This window comes from Gekko japonicus, unplaced genomic scaffold, assembly GCF_001447785.1.
Source record: "Gekko japonicus isolate JY-2015 unplaced genomic scaffold, Gekko_japonicus_V1.1 scaffold4990, whole genome shotgun sequence".
Classification (NCBI taxonomy): domain Eukaryota; kingdom Metazoa; phylum Chordata; class Lepidosauria; order Squamata; family Gekkonidae; genus Gekko; species Gekko japonicus.
This window is the reverse complement of record NW_015177165.1, coordinates 1-24510: the sequence shown is the minus strand read 5'-3', so window position 1 is coordinate 24510 and position 24510 is coordinate 1. Positions and strand designations below refer to the sequence as shown.

General features: G+C 50.8%; 1 protein-coding gene across 1 annotated transcript; it reads left to right on the top strand.

Moving 5' to 3' along the window:
• Nucleotides 1-14648: 14648 nt before the first annotated feature.
• On the top strand, nt 14649-24130 carry LOC107124854 (zinc finger and SCAN domain-containing protein 30-like; the record flags this gene model as incomplete). Its single annotated transcript, XM_015428355.1, has 2 exons — nt 14649-14783; nt 23160-24130. A coding segment is annotated over exon 2 (759 nt), but the record flags the coding sequence as incomplete, so codon positions are not given.
• Nucleotides 24131-24510: the final 380 nt, after the last annotated feature.

Below are 24510 nucleotides of genomic sequence, written 5' to 3'. Positions count from 1 at the left end.
GCCAGGCACAAAATAGCTGCCGCAGTTTACCTTCAGTCACCCAGGGAAGATCCTTGTGCTGTAATAGCAGCTGCTTCCAAAGCAACCTTTTTTTAAAAAAAAAAATCTGTACAGCCAATCAGATCTCCAGTGGCCCAATCAGAAGCCTTGCTGGGCGAAAGCTCCACCTGGCCCCACCTGCTTTCCAAAAACGCTCCGCAGGCGCCAGGAAAGGTTTCGGCAGGTGCCACTGAGCCCATGGGCAGCGCTTTGGGGGCCTCCATTCTAGAGCTATGGGCTAGAAAGGATTAGACAGATCCATGTAGATGCACTCTTAAGACCTGTGACTGGAACCTCTTGTGTTTGGAGATGATGTTCTTGATGCCAGGGTGCTGGGGTACAGCCGTCAGCTTTGCGAGATGGATGAACCTTTCGTTCACTCCCCGTCAAAGCAAACCTTATTATTTTTTTCCCCCACTAGCCGTTTTGTGTGGAATCTGGAGCAAAGGGAACATAACAGGGACGAGCCCCTCTTCTCTATTGAGATATATGTCTAGGTTGAGGTAGCAAGCAGTTACTGGATCTAGATCAGTATGATCTATGTGTAAGTCTTAGCTGTCATGCTAAGGGGTTAAGGCAATTACAGCCAGGTGTTAAACTACCAGGTGTTACTCTTCTAGCATTGTTAGAGTAGGAAATTAGTTTATCTTGTTAGTGATTGGCTGGGGTTAGTATTTAAACTATCATCTTGATAAGCTGGGTGGGGGACTTAGTTCTCTCCAACTAAGGTATGTTATGCTGTAAGACAGTCTGTATATCTCTGTGTAAATATTCACCATTATCTCGAAGTAAACTTTATGCACCTTCATCACCAGTTGGTCTCCAGCTTTTTCTTTACTGCACCCAATATTCTCTCCTCCCCCTGACCCACTCAGACTGGGAACTAGGGAGGATGGCAGAAGACCCTCACAGACCCCTGATTCGTAAAAGAGAGATCTGCTGACACATATTAAAAAATCGAGCCAGAGGTACATCGGTGGCTGTTAACCACAAGGTATAGAGGGAACCTCCTGCCAACCTAGCAGTTTGAAAGCAAGAAATTGCAAGTAGATAAATAGGGACCACTTCGGTGGGAAGGTAACACGTTCCGTGCGCCGTGGTGTTTAGTCATGCCGGCCACGTGACCACGGAAACGTCTTCGGACAGCGCTGGCTCTTCAGCTTTGAAACGGAGATGAGCACCGCAACCCTAGAGTTGGATGCAACTGGCTTTCGAGCAAGGGAACCTTTACCTTTTTACCTTTTATAGAGGGTCTTGGGCAGAGAAGCTCTGTCTTCTGAGTGCTGGGGGGGGCAACAGTGGGAGGGCTTCTGGAGTTCTGGCCCTGCTGGTGGACCTCCTGATGGCACCTGAGTTTTGGCCACTGTGTTTTATTTATTTATTTATTTTATTTCACTTATACCCCGCCCTCCCCGCAAGCGGGCTCAGGGCAGCTTACATAAGCACAACTGTGCAATAAAATACAACAGGATTAAAACAGTTAAGGCACCAAGTGCAATAAAAATAGGACAAGTTAAAACAATTACACAAGAGTATTGGGCTGGATGGGCCATTGGCCTGATCCAGTGTGTCTTCTCTTAAGTTCTTAAATCTCTGACTAACAGACGCTGGGGATGGCTGTCACTTTCCTGTCCTTGGTTGGGGTGGTACCCACTGGAGATGGAGTCCTGGGGTCGACCAGACCTTCAGGTCCAGTCCAGTGAGGTAATACTTTGGATTACCCACCATGGAGGCCAAGCAATGTTTGGGAAGTCCACCTTGCCCTGCTCCACCAAAGGCATCACTTTCTCTTGCGAGTGGAAGCCGACCCTGATACTAGAGATTTCTTCACTTGGAAAGACATCCTCTTGGTTTCCCCCCTGGAAATGGTTTCCAGCTAGGCTTAGAATCCCGACCTTTATGATAGCCCAGGTTCTAGTTCTATGGCTGTTGCTTGGATCTCAAGCATAAATGAGCTGGAACTGTTTCGCATTGGCCCCATATTAGAATTTTCTAGCTGTCTCTCACTCATTTTGTGGAATGCCCATGTACCGCTTTCGGTGAACAAATGAAGAGAAGAAGAAGAGGAGATTGGATTTTTACCCTGCCCTTCACTACCCGAAGGAGTCTCAAAGCAGCTTACAAATTCCTTTCCCTTCCCCTCCCCACAACAGACACCCACCCTGTGAGGTAGGTGGGGCTGAGAGAGCTCTCTCGAGATCTGCCCTCGAGATAACAGCTCTAAAAGAACTTATGGCTGACCCAAGGTCACACCAGCAGCTGCATGGGGAGGAGCAGGGAATCAAACCCGGTTCCCCCAGGTTAGAGTCTGCGCTCTTAACCACTACACCAAATGAGCACCAAAGATGCCAGATCTCGCCATAGAACCTGATAATTTTCTGAGTTTCAAGTCCAGTAGACCCTTAAAAATCAACAAAGAGTAATTAACACATGGAATTAGCTGACGCAGTAAGTGGCGCCTAGACAGCTTCAAGAGGGAATTGGATAAAAATATGGAGCAGAGGTCCATTGGTGGCTCTTAGCCACAAAGTATAGATGGAACTCTCAGGCTGGGGCAAGTGATGCTCTGTCTTCTTGGTGCTTGGGGGGGGGGGCAACAGTTGGGAGGGCTTCTGGAGTTCTGGCCCTGCTGGTGGACCTCCTGATGACCCCTGGGTTTTGGCCACTGTGTGACACAGAGCCATTTCACATTACCCTTTTAAAACCGTTATCGTCCCGTCATGGAATAAACCAGTACAGGGACGGCTGTTTCACAGAGCCTTTCCCTTCCGGTAAGGAGCCGTCTCTGAAGCGGTGTGTCATTTCAAACTGCACTGCTTTCTTTTCCCGCCATTCCCGCTCCCCCCCCCCCTGCGTGCACGCGCATGATCTCCCTCACAGGGTTTTGCTTTTTTAAACATTTTATTGTGAGCGCTATGGCGCTGAATCCAGACTACAAACCAGAGCCATAGCGACCCCATTGAGATACCTGGACTCCATTTGGATACACTGATATTCACTACTGCTGTCCCCTGGGAACAAGGAGCTCACTGGATACATGGGGGGGATGGGACGCTGTCAGACAGTTTTGAAACCCAGGAAGCTTTCCTTCCTTCCTTCCTTCCTTAACTCCCACAAACCATGGACTGTGTGTGTTTGTGTGTGCGTGCCTGAGTCTACACGTTCCTCTAAAGCAGTCTTTTTAAAAATCGACCAGACATCTGTCTCACCATTCACTTATGCCCCTGATCTCCCACTTAAACATGCTGTCCAATCAGGTACTTGTTTCCAGGTGACAGCATTAGCGAATGTCAGTGTATCTAAATGGAGTCCAGGAATCTCAATGGGGTCGCTATGGCGCTGATTTGCTTTCTTTTCCCGCCATTCCCGCTCCCCCCCCCCCCGCGTGCACGCGCATGATCTCCCTCACAGGGTTTTGCTTTTTTAAACATTTTATTGTGAGCGCTATGGCGCTGAATCCAGACTACAAACCAGAGCCATAGCGACCCCATTGAGATACCTGGACTCCATTTGGATACACTGATATTCACTACTGCTGTCCCCTGGGAACAAGGAGCTCACTGGATACATGGGGGGGATGGGACGGGACCAGACAGTTTTGAAACCCAGGAAGCTTTCCTTCCTTCCTTAACTCCCACAAACCATGGACTGTGTGTGTTTGTGTGTGCGTGCCTGAGTCTACACGTTCCTCTAAAGCAGTCTTTTTAAAAATCGACCAGACATCTGTCTCACCATTCACTTATGCCCCTGATCTCCCACTTAAACATGCTGTCCAATCAGGTACTTGTTTCCAGGTGACAGCATTAGCGAATGTCAGTGTATCTAAATGGAGTCCAGGAATCTCAATGGGGTCGCTATGGCGCTGATTTGCGGTCCTGCTTCAGTGGCCATAGCGCTCCCAATAGAATGTTTAAAAAGAGGACGATCGCATGCGGGGGGGAAGTGCACAAAAAGAACCGTCATCGCAGAAAGCGCTGCAGGGCATTTTATACCGCACCCCATAGCGCTTCAGAAGTGGTAGAAAGGATTGAAGACTGGAGGGAAGCGGTTTGAGTCAAAAACGCTTCAGGCACGCTTCCCAGACAGGACAGGAGCGTGTTTGTCTGAACAGGTAAATATATTCCGTCAAGAACTGGTTACTAAAACGGGTCTGTCTGAAATGACAGGAAAACCCCATTAATGACCAGTTCCTGAAATGGAATACTTAGGCTGTCTGAAATTGGTCAAAGTGCCAGACTGTGTGGACCATTGGCCTGATCCAGCATGGCTTCTTGCGTTCTTACATTCTTAACAAGATTTCCAGGATATAAACTGTCAACCTGGATAGTCCAGGTTAGCCTGACCTCATCAGGTTTTGGATGCTAAGCAGTATGGTTAGTATTTGAAGGGCTGAAGAGGAGGGCCGGGAGCTGTCCTTGTTGGCAGTAGAGGATAGGGCTCACAATAATGGGTTTACATTAAGGGTGTGGAGGTACCTGCTAGATATTAGGGAAAGCTTTTTGACGGTAAGAGTTGTGCGGCAGTGGAATCAGCTGCCTAGGGAGGGGGTGAGCTCCCCCGCACTGGCCGTCTTTAAGCAGCGGCTGGACAAACACTGGTCAGGGATGCTCTAGGCTGGTCCTGCATTGAACAGAGGCTTGGACTAGATGGCCTGGATGGCCCCTTCCAACTCTGTGATTCTGTTTGGGTTGGAGACCACCAAGGAAGTCCAGGGTTGCTATGAAGAAAAAGGCAATGGCAAAACAGCTCTGAACGTCTCTTTCCTTGAACACCTTTCGGGACCGGGTCGCCATAGGTCAGCTGCAACTGAAGGTACTTTCCACCCCCATACTTTTGGAACTCAGATCTCCCTTCATCAGATGCTTTGGCTCTCGAAAACGTATGCCCTGAAAATTTTGTTGGTCGCTATTTTCCAGCTACCTGTCAGTTTATCCTATTTTGTAGGGGTAGTGGTTAAGTGCGTGGACTCTGATCTGGGAGAACCGGGTTTGATTCCCCACTCCTCCACTTGCAGCTGCTGGATGACCTTGGGCAAGCCATAGTTCTGGCTGAGCTGTTCTTGAAAAAGAGCAGTTTCTGTCAGAGCTCTCTCAGCCCCACCTACCTCACAGGGTGTCTGTTGTGGGGAAGGGAGGGGAAGGGAAAGGAGTTTGTGAGCCGCTCTGAGACTCCAAGTGAAGGGCGGGGTATACATCCAATCTCTTCCTCTTCCTCCTCCTCCTCCTCCTCCCCCTCTTCCTCTTCTTCCCCCTCTTCTTCCCCCTCTTCTTCCCCCTCTTCTTCTTCTTCTTCTTCTTCTTCTTCTTCTTCTTCTTCTTCTTCTTCTTCTTCTTCTCCCTTCTTCTTCTCCTTCTTCTCCTTCTCCTTCTTCTCCTTCTCCTTCTCCTTCTCCTCCCTTCTTCTTCTCCGTCTTCTCCTTCTCCTTCTTCTCCCTTCTTCTCCCCCCCTTGCCCCATATTCATGGTCATGGTTTGCAGCTGATCACTTGTCTGGGCGAGTTCCCAGATCATCCATATCACATCACACCCTTGAAAACCGAGTCAGGGAGTATCTTCTGTGTGTTTGGAGTATGCTCTCCTCTGACTTTCAAAGGGCTTCGTGCTGTAACTGTGCACTCACAAGCAGTGTTACACCCTTTTAAGCTCACCTGGCCTCAATGGGCTTAGGAGGGTGTAGCTCTGCTTAGGATGGCGGTGCAAAGCCCAGAGAACTGGCCGAACCGGTCGCAAGAATCCTGGAGCCAGCCGACAAAAGGCTTTGCAAGACCTTACCTTTTTGAGTTAGGAAAAGCTGCGGGGATGAACGAGGTATGTTTTGCAGAGAGACCCACAAGGTACGTTTGGGTAGGCAGTGTCCAGGGTTCCCTTGAATAAAACCCAGTCAACTTCTGTTTTTCACCAAATAAGGTCATTGCAAAATACATACATACATATATAAAAAGGTAAAGGTTCCCTTGCTCGAAAGCCAGTCGAATCCGACTCTAGGGTTGTGGTGCTCATCTCCGTTTCAAAGCCGAAGAGCCAGCGCTGTCCGAAGACGTTTCCGTGGTCATGTGGCCGGCATGACTAAACACCAAGGCACACAGAACGCTGTTCCCTTCCCACCAAAGTGGTACCTATTTATCTACTTGCAATTTCTCGCTTTCGAACTGCTAGGTTGGCAGGAGCTGGAACTAGAGACGGGAGCTCACTCCGTCATGCGGCACCCGGGTCTCGAACTGCTGAACTACCGACCTTCCACAGCCTGCAGTTCAGCGTCTTAACCACTTGAGCCACCGCAGCTCCACACATACATAAATACATATATAAAAAATCATCTTTGGTTGCGTAGTAGGGGAAATGGCCACTAAATTCTAACCTATGCATCTCAGGCTGTTTAAACCAATCCTGGAAAATCTACAGCAACCAATCCAAATTCTCCCGAGGTTTTGGGCAGCTAGATCAGATCTCTCCATTTCATTTGAAAGGGGCAGTTCTTGGTTGGATAGTTTTTAGGCTATATGGCAGAGAATCCAGAGGTGATGTGGAAGGCTAAGTAACATTGGGGCTCTGTGCGTTTCTAATCCGCTTCTGAGGATTGTGCCGTCTTCCTGAATGAATGTTTTTTAATTGCTTCAGATACAGGATAGGGCTTGTGGCTGCAAATAGGTCCGCTGCTGTAACTGGGGGCTTGGGGGGGGGTTTCTTTCTGGGCTAACCTGGGTAGGTGTGTATGAGCAGGGGTTGTTTCGTAGAAAAAGAGCTAGGGGAACTCATTAGCATAACTCATTAGCATATGCCACACCCCCTGACATCACCGGAACTGTGTCATAAGGCCACACCGCCTGACATCACCGGAAGTGTGTCATAAGGACACACACCCCGCCCCCAACGGTCTCGGCTGCTGCCGCCGGCCTTGCAGCTCCACTGCCGAGCCCCATGAGGGGCCCGGCGGTGGACCTGCAAGGCCGGCTGGAGTGCAAGGAAGCCCCGCGAAGGCCCTCCCTGGCCCCAGGGAGGCAGGGGTGGGGAGAGGCAGGGAGGAAGCAACTTACCCTCCCTCTTCTCCTGCCTCCTCCTGGCTGAATGAGGGCCGGAAGCGGCACGGCCGGAAGCAGGGGGCGGGGCTTCGTCATGTGCCCCACCCCCCCGTACCTCACCCGGGGGAACTGCGATCCCCCGCGATCCCCCCCAAATCGACCTCTGGGTATGAGAACGAAAATAGTCCTTGAAGGAAACTGAGCATGCTTGGTGCCCGCAGCTGCCAACTCTTCCTTTGGCAGGGCTCCTGTGCCTTTATCATGGCAGGGCAGCAAGCCGAAACTCTGCAGGAGAGTTCAGCAGCACCTTGGAGACCAACAAGATTTTGGGGCTGTGAGCTTTCCAGAGTCAGAGCTCTCTTTGTCAGATGCCAGTGGAACTCTGACTCTCCAAGGTGCTAATGGCGAAGAAGAGGAGATTGGATGTATACCCCGCCCTTCACTTGGAGTCTCAGGGTCAGGTCACACGGACATTTAGTGTGGGCTTCGCTGCTGATCCCTCGTGCATTAAAGTTTCCTGTTCATATTGGCAAACCCGCCTCCCGCACCGAAGCGGGCTGAGTCCCGCAGTTTCCGCTCTTTTTATCTGCGTTTTCTGACACCCGTTGGAACAGGTGTTTTTCCAATATCTCATGCTTTGTATCAGCAGTTTTGGTATCTGGACAGCAATCCGCCCTGACCGCGCTACCCTCCCCCCCTTTTTTGTGTTTCCAGTTTAAGTTATGCGCATGTGCAAACAGGTGCTAGCTTTTATTTTGGTCTTTTTAGTTTGTATGTACGCCTAAGCGCATGCACAGTTTTTTTTTTTGTTTTTTTAACCGCGCCGTCACTGGGATGGCGCGCTGTGTGATCAGTACTTCACGTGAGTGAAGCGGAAGACAGAGGGACCGTCTGACCACCTCCAAGCTATATAAAATGTCGCGGATAGAAGAACTGCGGGAAAACTAGCGCGGTAAGAGGTGAACGCGGCCTCCGAGTGGCTTACAATCTCCTTCCCTTTCCCCTCCCCACAACAGACACCCTTTGAGGTAGGTGGGGCTGAGAGAGCTCTTTCAAGGACTGCTCTTGAGAGAATAGCTCTGAGAGAACTTGTGATTGATCTGAGGTCACACCAGCAAGCTGCCTGTGGATGAGTGGGGAACCCAGAGTCTGCGCTCCTAATCACTACACCAAACCTGCTCTTGAATCTAGCCGTTGTATGCCAACCAACCAACAAGACTACCCTCTGAACCTGTGCAGGAGATGTTTCTCTTGGCATGCATATATACTGGTCCTAAAAGCTTTACCAGCTGAGTTATGCTTAACATAATATAGCTGGTAAAGCCATAAGAGCACCCGCCGAGAGGGTTGAGGAGCTGACCACCCTGTATGCATGCCTTCCCAAGGCCAGTAGGCCATTTAGACGGCTCTGGGTAAACCAGAATATATCTCTGGTTATACTAAAGAGCATATCATCATCATCATCGTATGGCAGTGTGTGTAGCATAGCCAGGAGATCCTGAGATTGTCTGGCAGCCAGAAGTTCTAGCTCTTTAGCGTCATGCACCACTAGGTGGCGAGCTTGACTTGTTTTTTTAGGCAAGAGACATTTTCAGAGGTGGTTTGCCATTGTCTGCCTTTGTGGCACACCCCTGGTATTCCTTGGAGGTCATCCACCCGAACGCTAGCCAGAGCAAGCCTGGGCTGACGGTCGCTGTCTCCTTCAACCCCATGCAAAGATGGAGTAGGAACAATTGACCACTCCTGCTTCCGGATCTTACACAAAAAGCCCAGCCACAGGAGACGGAAGCCCACGCCTCCGGTCTCTGCCCCTTCCAGTAACTGGTATTCAGAGAAGATCGTTCAAGAGGGCAGCCATGTGGGTCTGCAGTAGAACCTCTGGATTTGAGTCCAGCAATGCCCTAGAGACCCACAAGAGTGTTGGGGTATGCGCTTTCAAGAGTCGAAGCTCCCTTTGTTGGATACAGATCTTGTCGGCCCTCTAAGGACTCTGATCTAGCTGGTATTCAGAGGGTAACCATTGAGCCATCACAGCTAATGGCTGCCGATGGACCGATCTTCTACGAAGTTGTCTAATCCCCTTTTAAAGAAGAAGAAGAAGAGATTGGATTTATACCCCGCCCTTCTCTATCCAAAGGTGTCTCAGAGTGGCTTACAAACTCCTTTCCCTTCCCCTCCCCACAACAGACACCCTGGGAGGTAGGTGGGGCTGAGAGAGCTCTTGACAGAAACTGCTCTTTTTTCAAGAACAGCTCTTCTCAGAACTATGGCTTGCCCAAGGTCATCCAGTGGGGAATCAAACCCGGTTCTCCCAGATTAGAGTCCGCGCACTTAACCACTACACCAAACTGGCTCCTGTGGCAGCGGGTTCCATAAGCGGTACGTCAGTATTATTTTGTCTGTCCTGAATCTGCTTCACCGTTGGTTTCAGGGGGGGATTCTGGGAGCTCATTCTGATGCATAAGCGTTGTGCCGGGGAATGGCGTCCCGTCCCCCCCGAGAAGTGAAGTGTGAGGCTCAACCTCGGCTTCAAGGCGCCTCTCTCTTAACTAGAAGCTCTGCTCCTCAACAGCTGCAGCTGCGCAGAAGAGAAAGGAAGACACCATGTGCTTCCTTAGAGGCCTTTCTGCTCTCCAGGACGGCCTGTTCTCTACTGGCGCTGAACATCTGCTCCAGACCACTGTCCTGAATTGATTTGTGTGTATGTATAACGTGCCGCGGTGGCTCAGAGGTTAAGACACTGAGCTGCAGACCAGAAGGTCTGTCATTTAGCAGTTTGAGACCTGAGTGCCACGTGATGGTGTGAGCTCCCGTCTCTGGCCCCAGCTCCTGCCAACCTAGCAGTTCAAAAGCAAGAGATTGCAAGTAGATAAATAGGTACCACTTCGGCGGGAAGGTAACAGCATTCCATGTGCCTCAGCATTTAGTCATGCCAGCCACACGACCACAGAGAAGTCTTCGAACAGTGCTAGCTCTCTGGCCATGTGGCTTTGGAGAGACGGCCTATCCATCTCTCGCCTTCTCTGTTTGACAAAGAAAAAGCAAACATGGGGATAAAGGTAAAAAGGTAAAGGTTCCCTGCCTCGAAAGCCAGTCGAGTCCGATTCTAGGGTTGCGGTGCTCATCTCCGTTTCAAAGCCGAAGAGCCAGCGCTGTCCGAAGACGTTTCCATGGTCACGTGGCCGGCATGACTAAACACCAAGGCGCACGGAACGCTGTTACCTTCCCACCGAAGTGGTCCCTATTTATCTACTTGCAATTTCTTGCTTCCGAACTGCTAGGTTGGCCGGAGCTGGAACTAGAGACGGGAGCTCACTCCGTCATGCGGCACACTCGGGTCTCGAACTGCTGAACTACCGACCTTCCACAGCCTGCAGTTCAGCATTTTAACCACTTGAGCCACCGCAGCTCCTTTTACCTTTATAACGTGCTATCAAGTCAGAGCTGACTTATGGTGACCCTCAGCAAGGGGCTTTCAAGGCAAGTGAGGAGCAGAGGCCATCGCCTTCTTTCGCAGGGTCTTCCTTGGTGGTTTCCCTTCCAAGTACTGACCTTGCTTAGCTTACAAGATCAGGCTATACTATCCTGCCTCCACTCCCCATAAATTGATTTACTACCTTTCTATAGAGGTCCGAGGAGCAGGAACAGAAATGTCAAAGTCTTGGGGGTGCTGCCACCACAAAGAAGGCCCTGTCTTCCAAGTCGGAGTCAACTAGCTCTCGAGCAAGGGAAACCTTTACCTTTATAACGTGCTATCAAGTCAAAGCTGACTTATAGCGAGCCCAGAGAGGGGCTTTCAAGGCAAGTGAGGAGCAGAGGTGGCTGGCCATCGCCTTCCTTCGCGGAGTCTTCCTTGGTGGCTTCCCTTCCAAGTACTGACCTTGCTTAGCTTCCGAGATCAGGCGATACCATCCTGCCTCCCCGCCCCATAAATTGATTTACTACCTTGCTATAGAAATTCACAGTGGACTGAAAACACTTTTAGCCTTCAGTATTTGAGGCCGTTAACAAGGAGAGTAGAAGAACAAATAGGCAGTCATGCCTAAAAATATGAAAAACGTATTAGCCTAGCAGCCAGAACTGTAATCAGGAGCTTCCTCTTCCTCCCTCCCTGAATACTTGGATGGCATTGATTAGATCAGGCACTGAAATGATAGCAGGAACAGGAATGTCAAAGTCTTGGGGGGTGCTGCCACCACAAAGAAGGCCCTGTCTTCCACCCCACCTATCCCCATTGGCAGAGAAACCTGGAGTCTGATTCGTGTGGCAACCTGTGGTCCTTTAGGTCTCCTGGCATCCAGGATTTTCTATCCAGTCTTCTCCCAACGACAGCTCAAACGGGTGTCGGATGAAGGGGCCACAGATCCTGGCTGGGCTCCAGTAGCCAGCTGTGGTTCCTCCACACAAGCAGCGCATCCATTTTGTTTTTGGTTTTTTTTAAACAGTTGCTGTTTCATGTGTGAGTCCAGTTTTATTCCTGGTGGAAGCTTTCGTGTGTACGCACACTTCTTCAGAGACACGTACACATGAAAGCTTATAACAGGAATCAAACTTTGTTGGTCTTAAAGGAGCCACTGGACTCAAACCTTGTTCTTCTGCTGCTTTAGACCAACACGGCTACCCCGCCTGAATCTGTTTTGTGGGTGTGTGGCAACTATTCCCCTTGACACCAAGCACAGGACGCTGAAACAGACATGCTCCGGCCTCCCAGAATCGACAGTTTGGTTTAAAAAACACACAGCTTGCAACTTCTGTGGTGGAGCCCCCTTTAAGGCTTGTAATTGCTAAAAGTTTACACAGTAGGCCATGGATAATCTCTCATGGTAACTGCACATGCTCTCCAAGTTGTTCTGGTAACAAAAATCCAATGTGTCTGGATGTGTGTCTCTTCCATCAAACTTTGAGAAAGCGACACCTGGCTCTAAAGAAAATCTTTTTTTCATATATTTATTTCATATATTTATGTTGTTTTACAATATTAATATTGACCACTGAGGAAGGCCCCAAGGGGCCGAAACACATATGGTCTACTGATCATAAGATATACCCATCAATTCTATATGTAAAACTATCAGCTCTATGTGTAAAAAGTTTTAAGAGTCTGATATCTGGATAATTTCTTTTAACCTATTTTATCTTTTACGAATGTGTAAAGGTAAAGGTAAAGGTTCCCTTGCTCGAAAGCCAGTCGAATCCGACTCTAGGGTTGCGGTGCTCATCTCCGTTTCAAAGCCGAAGAGCCAGTGCTGTCCGAAGACGTTTCTGTGGTCATGTGGCCAGCATGACTAAACACCAAGGCGCACTAAACACCAAGGCGCACGGAACGCTGTTACCTTCCCACTGAAGTGGTACCTATTTATCTACTTGCAATTTCTTGCTTTCAAACTGCTAGGTTGGCAGGAGCTGGAACTAAAGACGGGAGCTCACTCCGTCATGCGACACACTCGGGTCTCAAACTGCTGAACTACTGACCTTCCACAGCCTGCAGTTCAATGTGTACACCATAATAAATGTCTGTATTTTTATAACAACTTATTTTGTTAGCTTGACCCTCATATATCACCGCATATCTTGGGCTGATCCCCCCTGCCCCCTTTTTCTTGGCATTTGACATCTTCATCAACTGTGTTTGGGAAATTATTACAGCTTACGTAAAGCTTGTTCTGACTTTGATACAGCCTGGTATTCAGGCCCTATGGTTGTAATTTCACTATTGTGAACACCATCTAATAAATATTTATTTCGACGGTATTTTGTCGGCTGTAGTTTGACCCTTGTAGTGGTTCGAGCGCCAGGCTAGGATCTGAGAGACCCAGGTTCGAATCTCCTCTTTGCTATGGAAGCTCTCTGGGTGACATTTAGGTAGCTGCACCAACTCAGCCTCACCCTACCTCACAGGGCTGTTATGAAGATAAAACGAGAGAGAGGAGACCGATGTCAGCTGCTTTGGGTCCCCCTGGGGGAGAAAGGCGTGATATAAATGGAGTAAATGAATGAAATAAAATTGTTGTGTACAGTCAGTGAAGCTCAAGAAGTATCTTGCCTTTTAACAGACAGTGAACTCCGAGAGACTTTCTGGGTGATGGAAATCAGTACCGTGAACACCCTCACTACCCTTTCTTGACCTTTTGGACATGTTTCCCTAGTGGAGGGCATTTCAAGGTTATAGTCCTCAGCACACTTACCCAGGACAGCCGTGTTCCCTCTAAGCTGAGTTAGTGTGAGCTAGCTCACAGTTTTTTTAGCTTCCAGCTCACACATTTTAGTCTGAGCTCAGGAAGGAGGGCTCCAGAGCAAACTAATGTATTCAGCAGCCAAATTGCTCCCTCACAACTTTTAGTGCCAGTCGCTCACAAAGTAGAATTTTTGCTCACAAGACTCCACAGTTTAGGAGGGAGCATCGCCCAGGAGTAAGCCCTAGTGAGCTCACTGCTCACCGGGACTTAACTCCTGAGTAAGCGTGTCTGCAATCAGGTGGCATGTTGGGCCATTGCTCACTGGTGGGGAATCACCATTAGTGGTCTTGCCAACCTTCCGGGAGTTTCTAACAACTCTTCTGCAGGCTTGTTGGGTTTTTCCCTCCCGTCCCCCACCATGCAGAGACTCTAATCTGACAGGCAGAAATTCAAGTGGGCGCGGCATTCTGCCTGCTCGGGAGATGGGGCCGCTGCAGAAATCTTCGCCCGTTAGATGTCTACCTGGAGGTGAATCCCTTTTCACCCCCCCCGCCCCTTTTAAGCAAGCTTGATTGGTCCAGAGCAGCCTTTCCCCCCTCCTGTAACCCATCACTGCCTGCTTCTTTTGTTCTTCTGCCTTTGCAGACTTGGGGGGGGGGGATGGAAAAGGGTCTGCCCCAAACATCTTGTGGGTTTCTTTGTTTTTGCAGCTTGTGTTTCTTTTCTCTCCCCCCCCCTCCACCCCCCCGCCCGCTAGGCAAAAAGGAGCCGCCAGAATCGACTTTGTTTCCCGAGGCAGGCATTGTGTAGCCTCAGTCGGCCTTTTAAATCCCTCCCTTAAACCCGTCTCTTTCCGCCTAGCCTGGGTTGGCTTGCCTTTTTTTTTTAAATTTTGCATATTTCCGCCTTCCCCGTTAACCCCATCGCTTCCCTCCCCTTTGCTTTTAATCCCCCTTCCCGGCTTTTTAAGTCTACGGGGGGGGAAGGGGAGGAAGAGGCCAATTAAGCATCAGAGAATCCAGGCCGCCGGATCGTTAACCCCTTCGCTTCCCTCCCCTTTGCTTTTAATCCCCCTTCCCGGCTTTTTAAATCTCTCCCGGGGGGGGGGAGGGGGAAGGGGAGGAAGAGGCCAATTAAGCATCAGAGAATCCCGGCCGCCGGAGCCGCTTTGATGTTGTTTGTGGATTGGGCGGGGATCAAGGCTTGGCGGCCAGAGGAGGGGTGGAAAAATTGCGACTGTGTTGACTTTAGGCTCACTTCTCTCTCTCCCGCCCCCTCCCTTTCTGGTTTCCGACGAGGCGCCGGACGGGTTAAGCCCATAGAGGGCTGAGCTTCCCAGAGAGGGCGAGAAACTTGAGCGAGAAGAAGCTGTTAATACCCAAGGCCCCTTTCCTGATGGGAGGAGGGAGGCGCGGAGAGCGTCTGGGTTTGGAGTTATAATTTTCCACCGCGCTCTCTCGCATTATCATTATTATTATTAATACTTTTATTTCTTTGCGAGAGGAGCCCCGCGTGGAGAAGACGCAGATCCAGAGGAGGATGCATGGCAGGTAAGCAAAGCGGGCGCGCGCCTCTCCTCCTCCACCCCAGCAACGAAAAAGTAACAAGAGAAGTCGGAAACTGGAGGGGGGGAGGCGTTCTGGAACCGCCGCCACCCCCCTTCTCCCCCGTTCGGGGCGAACAGGAGGGGTTTTGTGCGCTCCTGTGCGTGGCCTCTTTTCTTCCCCCGGCCAGGACAATAGCAGAAGCGGCGGCTGATCCCAGATCAAGGGCAAGGCACGGAGCGTTTTCCTTTGTCTCGCCTCTCCTCCCTCCACACACACACACACACCCCCGCTCCAACCAGGGGAAGACTCTGGTTTTATTCTCCTCCACATACACAGCACACTCTCTCTTAGGGCCTTGCAGTCCGGGAGGGCAGTTACCCGGACTTCAGTGCCACAGACGCAGAAAAGAAAAAAAACCCATCGAGGTCAACTCTAGATTATTTATTTGCTCCTGAGCTGTCCAGATCTCCTCTGGTTCTGGACGCTTGCGGTCAGGCAGGGCTTTCCCCGGGGGGAGGAGGAAATGCTTCTCCCCCCCCACCACCACACACACTGTGTTAACAGACTTCTTGGTGTCGGAAAGCTAACACGACAGGGAGTAGGGAGAGCCTACCGTCACCCTCTCTCTGATGTGGTGGTTTTTCTGCGTGCAGGGAATTCTTGGACACGGATCTCATCAAATGCCGGCTCAGGTTTGGCGACTGCTTCCCTATAAGATGCTCAGGCTCGAGGTTCAGCCGGTTCAGCAGGTGTGTGTGGGGGGATCAGAAAGCACTGCCTTTCAGCCACAGAGAACATCTCTCTGTGTGTACAAGTAACGTCTCTTGGCACACTGGTGGAGATAAGTGTGCGTCGGCAGGCGACACTTTTGCTTTGAAACGAAACTCGAAAATTCCGCCACAGCAGTTTCTGTAACTTGGACTCACCACCCAAGGACTGAATTCTGCCCACCGAGTGGTTTATGTGTGTAGAGTACATTTGCTTGGCTTGTAACTTGGGCTGACCCTGGCCAGGGAGGCCAAGGCACAGAACCTCCCCTGATCTCTGAAAATAAGTTTTGTTTCATTTGGTGCTTGAAGTCACCGACCTCTTTCCTGCTCTGCAAGATCTCCCGAGGCGTGGCTTACACAATTTCAAGCCCCTCTTTGCCTCTGTAAGGGTAGTAGAAACTTGGTTTGTGAAACATCCAAACGGAGAATTTTGGGATGCTCTGAGGCGTGAGCTGGGACGCAAAGGAGATTGTCCCGCCACAGAGGGTGAGCGTCTTTTTCAAAATGTCGGGCTTAAGTTATTATAGGTGGGACATAACTAGTGTTCTGCAAGGTTCCTGGTTGCTACCAGAAGTGAGACCCTCCTATGCAACCCTCGAGCACTCCCTGGCCAAGATTCCTTCTCTTGGCTTGCTTCGTGCTGTATGACTGGCCTCTGTCATGAGATAAACTTAACGCTCCAGGCCTTGACTGGGTTAGGCTGGTTGACCTTGAGCCAATTGCTTGCAGGGATACACACCCACGCACACACGAGCACTCCCTGGCCAAGATTCCTTCTCTTGGCTTGCTTCGTGCTGTATGACTGGCCTCTGTCATGAGATAAACTTAACGCTCCAGGCCTTGACTGGGTTAGGTTGGTTGACCTTGAGCCAATTGCTTGCGGGGATACACACCCACGCACACACCTCGGGCTATGTGTACACCAAGTTTCAGCTTTCGAGATGGCCTGGAAATCTGAAATTGGGCACAAAAGTGGCCCAAGATGTGCTGGAAATTCCTCGGATGATGCACAGCACGTTTTGAGTCCTCTCTGTTGAAAAGGGGGGAGCTGTATAAATGTCCTCCTTTCATACTTGCAGGTGTGCGGGGGCCTCATGTGTACCAAATGGCAGCTTCCTGGGTGTTCCAAAAGGCCTTGTCCATTTTGAGATGCCCCGTTTCAGCCTCTGTTGAAAAGGGGGGAGCTGTATAAATGTCCTTCATTCATACTGCAGGTGTGTGGGGCCTCACGTGTACCAAATGGCAGCTTCCTGGGTGTCCCAAAAGACCTTGTCCATTTTGGGATGCCCCATTTCAGGGGGGAGAATTAGGAGAGCTCCATTTTTCTAGGGCATTTGGGACGACTTTACACTGAGAGTGATTAAAATATGGAATTCGCTAGCAGAGGATGTTGTGATGGCCATGGAATAAACAGCTTTAAAAGGGGATCAAACATATTTGCGGAGGATAAGTCTGTCAATAGCTACTAGCCATGGTGGCTGAGGGGAACCTCCACATTCAGAGGCACTAAGGCCTCTGAATCCCAGAGTCAGGAGGCCACATCAGGGGAATGCCTCAACCTTTATGCCTTGTTGTTGGTCCTCCGGAGGAACTGGTTGGCCACTGGTGTGATCCAGCAGGGCTCTTCTTATGTTCTTATGACTGAGGTGAACCTCCACATTCAAAAGCATCAAGCCTCTGAATCCCAGAGCCGGGAGGCAACCTCAGGGGAAGGCCTCAGCCTCTTTGCCCTGTTGTTGGCTCTCCAGAGGAACTGGGCGCGTCTTATGTACTTATGACTGAGGAGAACCTCCACATTCAAAAGCATCAAGCCTCTGAATCCCAGAGCTGGGAGGCAACCTCAGGGGAAGGCCTCAGCCTCTATGCCCTGTTGCTAGCCCCTTAGAGGAACTGGTTGGCCATTGTGTGAGACAGGATGCTGGACTAGATGGACCACTGGTCTGATCCAGCAGGGCTCTCCTTATGTACACAAGAACCGGTCTTTCAGACTTAGGTGGTACTCTGACAAAGAGAGCTTTGCCTCTTGAAAGCTTACACCTTGAAACTCGCGTTGGTCTCTATGGTGCTACTGGACTGGAATCTAGCTGTTCCTCTACAGGCCAATACATCCACCCTCTGAAACCCTCTGACAGCTCTGATACCCTGTCGGGTCAGAAAGTCCGTGGCCCAAATGTCGGTGTGTAATTTTCAGCAATAGGCTTTTTCCTAGAAATGTTAAAACCTAGGTGGTGGTCAATGTTCCCTCTAAGCTGTTGAGTCTTGTGAGCAAAAATTCCACTTTGTGAGCTACCGGCATTAAAGTTGTGAGCAAGCGGTTTGGCTACTGCATCAATTAGCTTGCTCTGGAGTCATCCTTCTTGAGCTAAGACAAAAATCTGTGAGCCGGAGGCTAAAAAACCGTGAGCCAGCTCACACTAACTCAGCTTAGAAGGAACACTGGTGGTGGTTCTCTGCCACAGCTTATCTAACTTCAGCAAAGGGTTCTGGCCCCCTCTCTAGTCTCTGTGTACCATCTGATGGAGTTTCTTGTTGGGTCGTTCTAGCAGGGAGGATGATGAACTAGAGCAGCTGAAGGGGGGCCTGGGGTGGTGGGTTACAACTCTTTTGCATTAAGCAAGAGGAAAGTCTTTGGGGTGCTTTACCGAAGGTAGATCTGGTTAGTCTGTAGTTCCCCGCCTTTCATTCCTTATGTCCCACTCTGTCAGCGATACATCAGTCCCACCGCGATAGAAACAAAAAGCCCGCTTTTCCCAAGGAGGACTGTTTATGTGCTTTACAGTCATCCTTGTTGTTATATTTATTTTATTTGTTTATTTTTATTTTATGACATTTATACCCCGCCCTCCCCGCAAGCGGTCTCAGGGCTAAGTTTTGGTGCTAAGTTTTGGTGGCGGAAAGTCCTGAGAAGTCACTACTGACTTATGAACTGCTGAACTACTGACCTTCCACAGCCTGCAGTTCAGCGTCTTAATCACTTGAGCCACCGCAGCTCCCTATACCTTCACAGTGCTACCAGTCAAATAGTCATTAGTTAATCCATCCCAAACACTTGGAGGAGCCAGGCTGTCTTGCACCTGGAGTCCAGTGGGGAGGGGAGAAACAGCCCAGGCTTTGAAGATAAGCTCTGCCAACAAGCACGGGAGAGAGGAGAGTCCCCTTGAGAGTGGCTCGTCTGACAAGGCTCAGGGCAAATGAGCACCAGCATGTAACCGAGATGGAGTCACGGGGGCCATCCAGGGTCTGTAAGAAGCAGCACATCCAGGGCACTTGCCGGTGGGCGGGGGGGAACGGATTAGGAGGAATACTGAACGTGGAAGGTTGAGTGTGTCAAAAGGTCACAGGTGGATAATCCATGGCAGATAGCCAGGTTCGAAGACATCCCAAGGAAACGATAAGCGAGATCCAGGTTTGCTTACAAGGAGATTTTTAATAAAGCATCAAAACTTACAGAAAATGCAGGCTAAGCTTCCGTCAGCGGGGCCCTCAAGTGTTCACACACATAGCGAAAGCTTGCCAGAATCCAAGACCACATGCATAACTGAAACTAATCGCCTTTATACCCTCAGTGCTACCAGTCAAATAATCATTAGTTAAGCCATCCCAAACACTTGGAGGAGCCAGGCTGTCTTGCACCTGGAGTCCAGTGGGGAGGGGAGAAACAGCCCAGGCTTTGAAGATAAGCTCTGCTAACAAGCACGGGAGAGAGGAGAGTCCCCTTGAGAGTGGCTCGTCTGACGAGACTCCGGGCAACTGAGCACCAGCATGGAACCAAGATGGAGTCACGCAGGCCATCCAGGGTCTGTAAGAAGCAGCACATCCAGGGCACTTGCCGGTGGGCGGGGGGGAACGGATTAGGAGGAATACTGAACGTGGAAGGTTGCTTCTATGAGTGTGTCAAAAGGTCACAGGTGGATAATCCATGGCAGATAGAGTTGGCAGTTGTTGTTGTTGTTCAGTCGCACAGTCGAGTCCGACTCTTCGCGACCCCATGGACCAGCTCCCGCCAGGCCCTCCTGTCTTCCGCCGTCCTCTGAAGTTTGCTCAACTTCATGTAAGCTTTAAAGAATGATACATTCTTCAATAAATCTTTGAACAAAGTAACTTATTTTAGCCTCAATTTGTAATTGATGCCTGTACTGTTTGTTGCTTTAGATACACTCTTGCTGTGTTTCCTCACCAGGTTGGAGGCCGTTCCCTGGCCGTTCCCTGGGCCACAACAGCTCTCCCAGCAAGGGTTCTTGGGTTCCAGTCCAAAGGGAAAGTCCAGGGCTCAGTAGCCCAATCCAAAATCACAGTCCAAGTTCATGTAACAGGGTTCCAGGACCTTAAGCTAGACAGGCAGCTGGTAGGAATAGCAGCAGGGGTGCAGGCAAGTGGATCCCACGCCGGCTGCAGCCTTATATAGGAGGAGAAGAGGAGATTGGATTTATACTCCCCCCTTCACGACCCAAAGGGGTCTTATAATCTCCCCTCCCTTCCCCTCCCCACAACAGACACCCTGTGAGGTAGGTGGGGCTGAGAGAGCTCTTTGGAGGACTGCTCTCGAGAGAACAGCTCTCAGAGAACTGTGGTTTGCCCAAGGTCATCCAGCAGCTGCATGTGGAGAAGTGGGGAATCAGACCTGGTTCTCCCAGATTAGAGTCTGTGCTCTTAACCACTGCACCTGTTCCCACATTAGGCTCCTCCTCACAAGCTGAGTCTGCTCCTCTGCTCATGAGGAGTACTGGGGCTCAGATCCAATGTTCCTGCTAACTCCTCCCCCCCCCCCGAGAGGAGCAGTTCGTGTCCTGAGCAGAATAGAACTGCCGTAATCTTAAAATGGGTAATGGGCAGTGCAAGACTCTGCATGGCCCCAGATTGCTGCTGAGTGGGGCTTCCTGTGTTAATGAGCAGCCGCTCATGCGCACAGCTTAGAGGGAACACTGCTCATTTCCTGTGGTGACTTGTTGGATCCATGGTGACTCATCAGCAAGCCAGTTTGGTGTAGTGCTTAGGAGCGTGGACTGTAATCTGGGAGAACCAGGTTTGATGCCCCACTCCTCCACATGCAGCTGCTGGGTGACCTTGGGCAAGCCACAGTTCTCTTGGAGCTGTTCTCTCAAGAGCAGTCCTCCAAAGAGCTCTCTCAGCCCCACCTACCTCACAGGGTGTCTATTGTAAGGAAGGGAAGGAGGTGGTAAGCCGCTCTGAGTGAAGGGTGGGGTATAAATCTCTTCCTCCTCCTCCCCCTTAGCAGAAAGGAGGCCTCAAGCTGCCAGGCATACACTGCTGCACCTGGTCTGCCCCTCTGCCCTGTTCCTGCATCTCCTCTACTCCTGGGGTACTTCGGGAGACCATGGTGGACAGGTTGACAGACTCCCCACAGCATCAACGAAGTACACACTTGTAGAAAGGTTTTACTTTATTTGAAGCTATAGGTGCGTAGACAGGATCACTGTTCAGAATGAGGGGTTTGCAAAGAGCATGGCATGTTATAGTACATTCAGACCATTGAGGCCCAATTGCGGGAGTTCCTGCGTGCGCCATCGGGCCTGGGAGCAAACGCTTCTAGGCAGTACACGTTCTCTCTTTCTCACGGTGTTCCGTGAGATCCTCCAAGCAACTAACAAGCAGCGGCAACCAGCTGTGGCCTTGAGAGATATAGACGTTTTGGCAGCAAAGCAATTAAGCCCATCAACAGGGCTACATGCGAAAGTGGAAGCAATCAAGCGCACACAGAAAGCCGAGAACAAAATACTGGCAGCTTGCTGACACAGGTCCATGGTGGGGCCTCCAGGCCTGAGGGCCCTGCTGGCTTGGGTGGTGCCAGCGTTGGTTCAGGGTCCCTTCAGGGCGGAGTTGAAGCGTTCGCCTCACTGGGAAGGTCTGCCAAGGCTGGCCTTGGGGACAGGTTGTCTTCTTCCTCTGAGGTCCCTCTTCCCATGCGAACCCAGGGTGATCCCATGCGAACCCGTGTGTGCTGCAGCAGTGGAAGAGGCAAACTTTATGTTAGGGATTATTAGGAAACGGATTGAACATAAAACGGCTGATATCCTAATGCCCCTGTAGGGATCTATGGTGCGGTCTCATTTGGAATACTGTGCACACTTCTGGTCCCCGTTATCTCAAAGAGGACACTGCAGAGTCAGAAAAAGGAGAGAAGGAGGCCAACAAGAGAATTAGGGGATTGGAGCACCTTCCTTATGAGGAAAGGCTGAAGAGTCTGGGTTTTTTAGTTTAGTAAAGAGACGACTGGTGGGGGGGAGGGGGACGGCATGAGAGAGGTTTATAAAATTATGCCCGGGGTGGAGAGAGTGGACAGATCTTTTTCCTCCCTCTCCCAAAATACTAGAACTCGGAGGCATCCAGTGAAGCTGATGAGCAGTAGGTTCAGGATGGACAAAAGGAAATACGTCTTTACCCGGAGAGTGATTAAAACATGGAATTCGCTGCCAGAGGATGTAATGGCTCTGTGTGAGACAGGATGCTGGAATAGATGGACCACTGGTCTGATCCAGCAGGGCTCTTCTTGTGCTCTTGTGAAGGCCTCGGCCTCTATGCCCTGTTGTAGGCCCTCCAGAGGAACTGGTTGGCCGCTGTGTGAGACAGGATGCTGGAATAGATGGACCACTGGTCTGATCCAGCAGGGCTCTTCTTGTGCTCTTGTGAAGGCCTCGGCCTCTATGCCCTGTTGTAGGCCCTCCAGAGGAACTGGTTGGCCGCTGTGTGAGACAGGATGCTGGAATAGATGGACCACTGGTCTGATCCAGCAGGGCTCTTCTTGTGCTCTTGTGAAGGCCTCGGCCTCTATGCCCTGTTGTAGGCCCTCCAGAGGAACTGGTTGGCCGCTGTGTGAGACAGGATGCTGGAATAGATGGACCACTGGTCTGATCCAGCAGGGCTCTTCTTGTGCTCTTGTGAAGGCCTCGGCCTCTATGCCCTGTTGTAGGCCCTCCAGAGGAACTGGTTGGCCGCTGTGTGAGACAGGATGCTGGAATAGATGGACCACTGGTCTGATCCAGCAGGGCTCTTCTTGTGCTCTTGTGAAGGCCTCGGCCTCTATGCCCTGTTGTAGGCCCTCCAGAGGAACTGGTTGGCCGCTGTGTGAGACAGGATGCTGGAATAGATGGACCACTGGTCTGATCCGGCAGGGCTCTTCTTATGTTCTTATGACTGAGGAGAACCTCCACATTCAAAACTATCAAGCCTCTGAATCCCAAAGGCAGGAGGCAACCTCAGGGGAAGGCCTCAGCCTCTGTGCCCTGTTGTTAGCCATCCAGAGGAACTGGTTGGCCACTGTGTGAGAAAGGATGCTGGACTAGATGGACCACTGGTGTGATCCAACAGGGCTCTTCTTATGCTTTTGTGAAGGCCTCAGCCTCTATGCCTTGTTGTTGGCTGTCCAGAGGAACTGGTGAGCCACTGTATGAGACAGGATGCTGGACCAGATGGACCATTGGCCTGATCCAGCAGGGCTTTTATGCTGTTGTGACAGCAGGGGATGCGGGGCCTGCGGGACAGCAGAGCCTTAGTAATCATTATGAAGACCCTGCGTCTCACCTAGTTTGTTGCTGCGTCCCACTGCTTGACGACCACTCTTACATTTCTCTCTCTTGTTCCCATTCTTCAGGTAGAAGACCCTGCCAGCAGCGATTGACTTCCCATTTGTCTGGAGATTTCCTCTGTACGCTGACTGCAAAGACCCCCCTTTCAACCCTATAAAGCAGCCTCTTCTGCGAACGGAAGCCCAGGCAGCCAGCGGCAGTCCAGGCCCATCCCAAATTCTCTTGTATCTGCAAAGGTAGACCCGGAGGGAAGGCCTGTGGCAAGACTGTCCCCAAAATGACTGCCAAGCGTGGAGCAGCCCAAGGAGCTATCGAGCAGATGGCCCGGCGGGGAATGAAAATGGAGGAGGACGACGATGAGCCTGAAACCCCGGAACCGGAGGAAAGATGGCGGAAGAAGGGGGGAGAGGGCTCTCGCAGTCTCCGAGAAAAAGATGGAGGGTTGCCCAGGGGCAGATCGGGTCACCACAAGGAGCTACTCAGCGCGACTCGTTCCAGCCGTTCCGGATGGAAAAATCCCCACCCTGCAAGGTCCGCTGCATGGCGAAACAAACAAGGGTCCTCGCCCTCCACTGAGGGACCCGCGGTCGCCCACCAGTGGCCAAAGGGTGGACGGGCTGCCCGCCACCCACCCCCAGGCCTCGGGGAAGAAGTGCCCGAGGCCCACAACAGCATGGACTCGGGGGAGATCAGCGAGTCTGGGACAGTGAAAGTGAAGGAGGAAGTCTTGGGGGACGACTCTGCCAGCATGGAAATGAGACGGCAGCGCTTCCGGCAGTTCCGCTACCAGGAGGCTGAGGGCCCCCGCGAGGTGTGCAGCCAGCTGTGGTACCTCTGCCATCGGTGGCTGAAGCCGGAGAGGCACACCAAAGAGCAGATCCTGGAGCTCTTGATCCTGGAGCAGTTCCTGGCCATTTTGCCTCTGGATATCCAGAGCTGGGTGAGGGAACACGAACCAGAGACCTGTTCACAAGCGGCCACCCTGGCTGAGGAGTTTCTGCAGATGCAGCAAGAGGCCGAAAGGAGGGAACAACAGGTGAGAGCGCGTTTCTTCCAGGGAACCTTTGGAGGAATGCCCAGAATATAGGGGATCCGAGCCTTCACAAGATGCAAATCCAGAAGATGTCTTTCAAATAGAGTTGCCCATCCCTAGTTGAGCAACCAAAAAAAGCGGGGGGGAGCCAGTGCAAGAAGCAAAAAAAACACCACTGGCAAAAAATGAACACACAAGCAATTAAGCAAGTATATAATGATCAATTAAGCATAACAGCAAGTATAATATAAATCAAATAAGCATAACAGCAAATATAATATAAATCAATTCGCCAAAGTGCAATAATAAAGCATAATAGACACAGAGTCTACAGTCTTTCCACGCCTCCCTTATTCCTCCCTGACTGACCATTCTGGCTTAGT